The 7951-nt window shown below is 38.2% G+C and overlaps 2 protein-coding genes across 2 annotated transcripts; both read left to right on the top strand.

Moving 5' to 3' along the window:
- Window positions 1-279: 279 nt before the first annotated feature.
- On the top strand, window positions 280-4815 carry LOC111899675 (glutamate receptor 3.2). The gene is made up of 6 exons (XM_023895532.3): window positions 280-1159; window positions 1687-3020; window positions 3212-3489; window positions 3595-3626; window positions 3723-4117; window positions 4204-4815. The coding sequence occupies exons 1-6, from the start codon at window positions 844-846 to the stop codon at window positions 4678-4680; spliced, it is 2832 nt and encodes a 943-aa protein (XP_023751300.1). The 5' UTR covers window positions 280-843; the 3' UTR covers window positions 4681-4815.
- Window positions 4816-4935: 120 nt separating this feature from the next.
- LOC111899676 (homoserine kinase) lies at window positions 4936-6405 on the top strand. The gene has a single exon (XM_023895533.2). It carries the CDS (start codon window positions 5134-5136, stop codon window positions 6259-6261), a length of 1128 nt encoding a protein of 375 aa, XP_023751301.1. The 5' UTR covers window positions 4936-5133; the 3' UTR covers window positions 6262-6405.
- Window positions 6406-7951: the final 1546 nt, after the last annotated feature.

The raw sequence follows: 7951 nt of genomic DNA, 5'->3' as shown, positions 1-7951 counted from the left end.
TGATCAACAAATACGCATATTCTGAAATATTATTTAAATATTATATACCTCTCCTTTTGCAAATGGTGATGTACCACTAAACCATTAATAATCAAATTAACGGGGATCCAGCCTTCCTATTTGAGTGCTCCTCCTCATGTTTTTGGGATAACTTTAACGAACAGGTTGCGTGTATGAAATCGTTATGAATATGTTAGGCAATAAATTTAATACCCAAAAATGACTAATATTTCATGAGAAAGGATAAAAAAATGACTAATATTTCATGAGAAAGGATAAAGAAAAAGCCAAAGTTGGGCCATATTGGGCATTTTTTGAGATGAAAGTTTCAAGTTGATTATAAAACTTCATTAAAGGGGAAACAACATTCTCCTTGCATTATTGTATTGAGAGGTTATATAAAAGGAAAGTATGAACCTGTCAAAGAAGGAAACTGCTGAAGAAGGAAACCAGAAAGGAAGACAACAGAGAGTCCTCCCTCCTTCACTCCACTAAAATTGTGCGAATCTAACCAACAACAACTCATCCAAATCTTTCTCTTTTTCAAATACATCTTCACGATTTCTTGAAAATGGACACAAGAACCCCCCACCCTTATTCCCTTTCACCCCCTCCATTAACCCCGACACCCTCAACATTTCAGTCTTCCACTCACAGACTCACAATCTCTTCTTCATCGAAAGCTACCTCACTTCCTTTTTTCAAATGTCATATGCAAAATCTTTGCGTCCACTTATTCTTGCATACACACGGACACGGGTATGTGTGCTTTTCGGTAAAAGATGCTAACTTTCTTTGAAGGGTTTGTGCGTTTTAGGGCTCTTGTCGCCTTTTCGTTACAATATGCGTAAAAATCTCTTCTTTTTTACACCCACTATGATTATCTTGATTTCCCAAACAACCCTTATGTTAGTCTACATGAGGAGTTGGGTGGTGTTGATTTTGGTTCTTGGAAGCTTTTTATTTGTGATTTCTGAAACCGATACTGTGAACATTGGAGCAATTTTAAACTTTAAAACCATCAATGGGAAGGTTTCAACGATTGCCATGAAGACTGCTGTAGACGATGTCAATTCTGATCCCTCCATTTTACCAGGCAGAAGATTGAGTCTCTCATTTCATGATGCAAACTTCAGTGGTTTCCTCAGCATTGTCGGTGGTAAAGTTATTTTTTTCAACTTCAAAAATCAAAATATAATAATTTTGAAATTAGAAATTAGAAACAAAATTCGCACAACAAAAGAAAAGAAATCGGGATGGAGATTATGATTCATGATTCTTATATTGAAATTTTAGGGGTTGTTCGGATGTCAATTTTGAAAGTGATTGTTTGATTATAGTGATTTTCGGTGGTAGCAATAATTGCTTTTAGTGTCTAATGTTTGGTCAGCATATTCGATATTTTTGTTGATTTTTTTTATAATAGCATCCCACGATTCATTTTCTTTGTACTTTGAAAAATCTACCAAATTATGGCACTGTAATCCAAATACAAAGCAATTTTAGATTTTTCAAAATACAATATCCTAAGAAAAAAAACTAAAAGTACAATGCTAAACATGATAGAATTTTTCAAAGTACAATGCTTTAATAAGAAAAAGAATAAGATGAGAAATTGGATCTTATTAATGAGAGACTCTTCACTCTCCATTAACAACTTCATTCTCTAATAATTATGATTTTCAGCATTGAGATACATGGAGATTGATACCGTAGCCGTTATCGGTCCACAAAGTTCAGTAATGGCCCACATACTTTCACATCTTGCAAACGAACTCCACGTTCCATTTTTATCATTCACAGCATTAGACCCTTCACTTTCACCTCTTCAATATCCGTATTTCATCCAAACTTCCCCTAACGACCTTTATCAAATGACTGCAATCGCCGAAATGGTAACCTACTTTGGTTATCGAGAAGTAACCGCAATATTCACCGATGACGACCAATTCCGTAATAGCATATCCACATTAGGCGACCTACTTTCAACAAGGCGGTGTAAGATCTCCTATAAAGCAGCATTAACACCCGACTCCTCATTATCTCCACAAAATCTAACCAACAAACTGCTTAAAGTACGGGCATTGGAATCTAGGGTTATTATCGTAAATACATATTCGAAAACCGGGCTTTTGGTTTTCGAGACTGCTAAGAGACTTGGTATGATGAAAAAAGGGTATGTCTGGATTGCGACCACTTGGTTGTCTACGGTTTTGGATTCCACGGGCATTTCCGGAAATGAGACGTTGTTTTTACACGGTGTTCTCACGGTCCGGCCCCACACACCGGATACGGAGAAGAAACGAGAGTTTGTAACGCGGTGGAAGGGTTTGAGTAACGGGTCGATCGGGTTGAACCCGTATGGTTTATATGCTTATGATACGGTTTGGATGATTGCGTATGCGGTTGACAAGTTTTTAAACGAAGGTGGAAGCATTTCTTTTTCGAATGATTCGAGGTTAAAAGTGGTGAAAGGTTTAAATTTTGGAGCGCTTAGTTTTTTTGATGGCGGGAAACGGGTACGGGCCAAGTTATTGGAAACGAATATGACGGGCCTAACCGGCCCGTTTTGGTTCAACCCGGACCAATCATTGGTGCACCCTTCGTTTGATGTAATCAACATAGTTGGGAACCAGGGTCGGGTTGTCGGGTATTGGTCGAACCACTCGGGGCTAACGGTTGGGGCTCCCGAGCCGCTTTATGCAAAACCATCGAACCATTCTTCTTTAAACCAACGGTTGGGAACCATAATATGGCCCGGGAACACGAAAGATAAGCCTCGGGGATGGGAGTTTTCAAATAATGGAAGGCCCTTACGGATTGGAGTTCCATTAAGAGTTAGTTTTAAAAAATTTGTCACACAAGTCAACGGTTCCCATGATATTCATGGATTTAGCATAGATGTTTTCATCGCGGCGATAAAGTTGATTCCATATCCGGTTCCTTATGAGTTTGTTAAGTTTGGAGATGGTTATAAGAACCCGAGCTACAACGATCTTGTGCATAATGTTGCGTATAATGTAAGTTGTTGCAATCAATAATCATAAGCTGGTTGTACTGCATTGGACCGGGACCGAGACTACTGATGTCAATGGGACAAAAATTGCAATTTTTTGTTGGGACGTTAGGCTCTTATAGTCGGTCTGGATCTCTTGTTTTTGTGTAAAAGACGTAAATACCCTCATCATCCTTATCGTTGAAAATATTTCAGGTGTTTGATGCTGCTGTTGGTGATATTGCAATTGTGACAAACCGGACAAAGACAGTGGACTTCACACAACCGTATATAGAGTCGGGGTTAGTGGTGGTGGTCCCCGTGAAGAAACTAAACTCGAGTGCTTGGGCTTTCATGCGGCCTTTCACACCGCTGATGTGGGCGGTGACCGGATTTTTTTTCATCGTTGTTGGGGCTGTTGTGTGGATACTGGAACACAGGCTTAATGATGAATTTAGGGGCCCACCTAAGCGACAATTGGTCACCATCTTGTGGTAAGCAGTTTAGATACCAATACTTAATATATGAATCAACCAATTGTGTTATTTGTTCCTCATTGTTTTTGTAACTTGTAAGAGTTGCTTGTTCTTGTTTTGCAGGTTTACCTTGTCAACCATGTTTTTCTCACACAGTAAGCATCAAAACTCCAAAACTTTGATTATTTATTAGTAAAAAATCCAAATTATATTAGTTTAAACAAATGAATGAAAGTATGTTGCTATTTCAGGAGAAAACACAGTGAGCACCCTTGGTCGGATGGTTCTGTTCATCTGGCTTTTCGTGGTTCTAATTATCAATTCAAGTTACACAGCCAGTTTGACATCAATCTTAACAGTTCAACAACTTTCATCTTCAATAAGAGGAATCGAATCATTGATCACAACAAATGAACGTATCGGGTTTCAGGTGGGGTCATTTGCAGAGAATTACTTGAAGGAAGAACTCAACATCCCACAATCAAGACTTGTGGCTCTTGGGTCCCCAGAAGAATATGCAGAGAAACTTAGCACAGGAATTGTGGCAGCCATTGTTGATGAAAGACCTTATATCGATCTTTTCCTTTCATATCGCTGTCAGTTTCAAATTGTTGGCCAAGAATTCACTAAAAGTGGTTGGGGATTTGTAAGTATCAATTTTCAAATTTGAAAAAATATTATGTTTGACTCAAAAAAGTCAAAATCATGTGATTCTTGTGATTCTTCCCTCAGGCGTTCCCGAAGGAATCTCCATTGGCGATCGACATGTCAACCGCCATCCTAACATTATCCGAGAACGGAGAGCTTCAAAAGATTCACGACCGTTGGCTCAAACGGGAATCGTGCGCTTCTCAAGATTCCAATTCCGACTCCGACCAGCTTCAGCTCGAAAGCTTTTGGGGACTCTTTCTCATCTTCGGAATCGCTTGTTCCATCGCTCTCTTATTGTACTTCGGAATGATGCTTTGGGAGTTTGGAAAACATCATTCCGATTCCGACACCCCCGAGGAGTCTCAGAAGACGGGGTCGGGGTCAGGATCGCGGTCTGTGCGGTTGCAGAGGTTTTTATCGTTTGCAGATGAGAAAGAAGAGGTATCGAAGAGTAAGTTAAAGAGGAAGCGGGAGAGGTCAACTGTTAATGGTACGGAAGTTGACTCGAGGAATAGGTCAAACCGAATTCAAGCGGAGGAGCAAAATGTTAATACTTGATTGCTCGAATCGTGTGTTGTATTTGTATAAGATATTTAGTATAGTTTAATTGTAAAACGGGCATTTAATCAATGTATTAAAAGATTGACATGTTGGATGAGACTTTCAAGCTTTATGGAGATTGTGTTTATGATACGATGAGAGGGTATATATGTCTTTTACACAAACAAAACATCAAAAACTAGGCTCTATCCCGTATTGCTCATTCTAGTTCATTTGTTGTAAAAGGCCAATGTACTAAGTAACTTATAGTAACTTACTCTTAAGAATTTATAGATTTAAAAATTGTATACAAGGCCAATGCCATAAAATAGTATTTGGGGTTAAACAAGAAATTTCTTAAAGTTAAAGGTTGGTTGTGCTTTTTATTAAAAGTTGAGTTTCCCCTGTTCTAAACCCTCAAAACCCTCTTCTCCTTCGCCGGCCACCTACTCTATCTCTCTGCAAGTGAAAATGGCAATTCGCCATTATCAACCTCCATTCGCCTCCACTTCTTCTTCTATCTCTAGTACAGATTTATTCAAACCCCCTAAACTTCATCTTTCATCGTCTGTCCGGTGCAACATCTCCGTCGCTTCCAAACTGGAACCCGAACCTCATCCAGTTTTCACCTCCGTTAAGTCATTCGCCCCCGCCACCGTAGCCAACCTCGGGCCTGGTTTCGACTTCCTCGGCTGCGCAATCGACGGCATCGGAGATTACGTTACCCTCACAGTCGACCCCCAAGTCCAACCCGGCAGATTATCAATTGCAGAAATCAACGGCGTTGACAAGTCTTCCAAGAGGCTCAGCAGAAACCCTCTATGGAATTGCGCCGGAATTGCTGCAATCTCCGTCATGAAGATGCTCAAGATCCGATCCGTTGGCCTCTCTTTATCCATCAATACATGTCTCCCCCTTCGAGGCGGCCTAGGCTCCAGCGCCGCTAGCGCTGCCGCCGCCGCCGTTGCGGTTAATGAGATTTTCGGAGGGAAGTTACAGGATTCCGATTTGATACTCGCGGGGCTCGAAGCTGAAGCGAAGTTATCCGGTTATCACGCCGATAACATTGCTCCGGCGATCATGGGCGGGTTTGTGTTGATCAGAAGCTACGATCCATTAGAGTTGATCTCCTTGAAGTTTCCACCGGAAAAGAATCTGTTTTTCGTGTTGGTGAATCCTGAATTCCAAGCACAAACGAAGAAGATGAGGGCGGTTCTACCGACGGAGATAACAATGTCGGATCATGTATGGAATTGTAGTCAGGCGGCAGCGTTGGTGGCAGGCGTATTGCAGGGGGATTTGGTGGGGTTTGGGAAGGCATTGTCATCGGATAGAATTGTGGAGCCACGGCGGGCGCCATTGCTTCCGGGGATGGAAGATGTGAAGAAGGCAGCAATGGAAGCAGGGGCATATGGGTGTACGATAAGTGGGTCAGGGCCGACGGTGGTGGCGGTGACGGATGATGAAGATAGAGGGAGGGAGATCGGGGAGAAGATGGTGGAAGCTTTTGTGGAGAAGGGAAAGTTGAAAGCTTTGGCTATGGTGAAGAAACTGGACAGAGTTGGTGCTAGAGTTATCAGTCGTATCTCCAGCCAATGAAGAAGAAGAATAGAAGATTCAAGCTTTTTCATGGGGTAGTGGGATAAACTTGATAAAGTATCAAGTTTCAAATTGATTACATGTAAAATAATAATCTGGTTAGCTTTTAAAATCATTGATTCGAATGACATAGATTCATGGAAAGATCAATCTTCAAGGGCCAATTGTTATAAAGCCTAATCATTAGGGAAAGTTACAGGAAATATAATTTTTTTTAAGTAATTAAAAGAAAAAAGGCCAAATTTGTTAATTACATAGCCAAAGATGGTTTTTTTTTTTTTTTTTTTTTTTTTTTTTAAATAGTCATTAAAATCATAGATCATGCAAATATGCATGTGGTTTGACTGGTTTCGTCGAGTGGCTATAGAATTGTGGTTTGTGCGGTTTTGTGGAATTATATTTAAGCTTTAAAAAATATGGACCTTATTTTCAAATTCAAAAATACAAAAATTCTCTCTTATGGCATAAGATGGTTCTGATTAACAATGTTGTAATTTTCTTATGGTACAACTTTTTCGTTTGTTTGTTTTTTCTTTTAATCGTATAGACTGAAATATAGTAGTATTTTTGTATGTCCTTTGCTAGGAATTCCGAATAAAGAAGAATGAAACCACATGGTATCGAAATCACAAATCAAACAAACACGCTTGTGGTTTCGTTGAGACATCTTCGGAATCGTCAAGCAATTTGAGGTTTCGTTGAGCCACTTGCGGTTTTATTTTATTTTTCTAATTGCATATTTGGACTACTTGGTCATACAAAATACTACTACATAATCACGAGATACCACATAAGAATGAACCTGCAAAAAATCATACAAGATCGGCAAAAAAGATCAACAAAATCGCAGATGACATGGTCATCTGCAAAACTACAAGTTGTTTCGGGTTTTTTTTTTTTTTTTTTTTTTAAATTCTAGCAAAATACTACTTCATTTTAGACTATATGATAAAAAAAACCAACAAGAAAGTTGTATATAAGATAATTACAACAAGGTTAATCATAACCTCGTCTTGTGACATCAAAGATGATTTTCGTATCTTTGAATGTGAAAATGAGGACGAATATTTTTTAAGTTTTACTATAATTGGCTAATTGGCCATGACACTGCAGATATGCCACGATTCCGTAGCCTATTTGACGAAATCGCAATCATGTTTCCCTGATCTATGATTTCGATGACTATTATTGGAAAAAAAAAACATAATTTTTGGCTATTTTTACCAAGTTATTAAAACTTTTGACTATCTTGTAAAATTAGTTGATGTACTTTAGTTTTTTATTTTTAAAATGATTATAATAAAAAGTATTTTTGTCAAAATATGAATATGTTTATGATTTTAAAGATAACTAGATTATAACCCGCGTTAAACGCGGAGAAACGCATAAAAACGTCTTTAGAATTTATTATTTAAATATTATTTGTTTTTTTAATTTCGAAGTATACTTTGTTCTTTTAGGGTCATGAACAAAACCTATATAATTTTGATTGTTATTTTAGGGTTATGTCTCGAAATATATAATTTTATTGAGTTCTAAAAATTATAAAAAAAAATTATTAACAAAAAATAATAACATGAACAATTTCAGTTATTTATAGCAACATACTTTCAAAGTACGCTTTTATTTTTGCTCATTTATGTTATCAACATGTATATTACACAAATTTTAACCTATAAATGGATCTTAA

The sequence above is a fragment of the Lactuca sativa genome, chromosome 4, assembly GCF_002870075.4.
Source record: "Lactuca sativa cultivar Salinas chromosome 4, Lsat_Salinas_v11, whole genome shotgun sequence".
Lineage (NCBI taxonomy): Eukaryota > Viridiplantae > Streptophyta > Magnoliopsida > Asterales > Asteraceae > Lactuca > Lactuca sativa.
The sequence above is the reverse complement of the archived record's forward strand: the minus strand, read 5'-3'. Positions and strand labels throughout refer to the sequence as shown.

What these genes read in the sequence shown, in the direction of transcription:
- LOC111899675 (XM_023895532.3), top strand. Translation starts at nt 844, where the DNA reads ATGCGTAAAAATCTCTTCTTTTTTACACCCACTATGATTATCTTGATT. An exon ending in TTTCCTCAGCATTGTCGGTG is followed by an intron (nt 1,160 to 1,686) that starts GTAAAGTTATTT and finishes TATGATTTTCAG; the next exon opens with CATTGAGATACATGGAGATT. An exon ending in TGCATAATGTTGCGTATAAT is followed by an intron (nt 3,021 to 3,211) that starts GTAAGTTGTTGC and finishes AAAATATTTCAG; the next exon opens with GTGTTTGATGCTGCTGTTGG.
- LOC111899676 (XM_023895533.2), top strand. Translation starts at nt 5,134, where the DNA reads ATGGCAATTCGCCATTATCAACCTCCATTCGCCTCCACTTCTTCTTCT.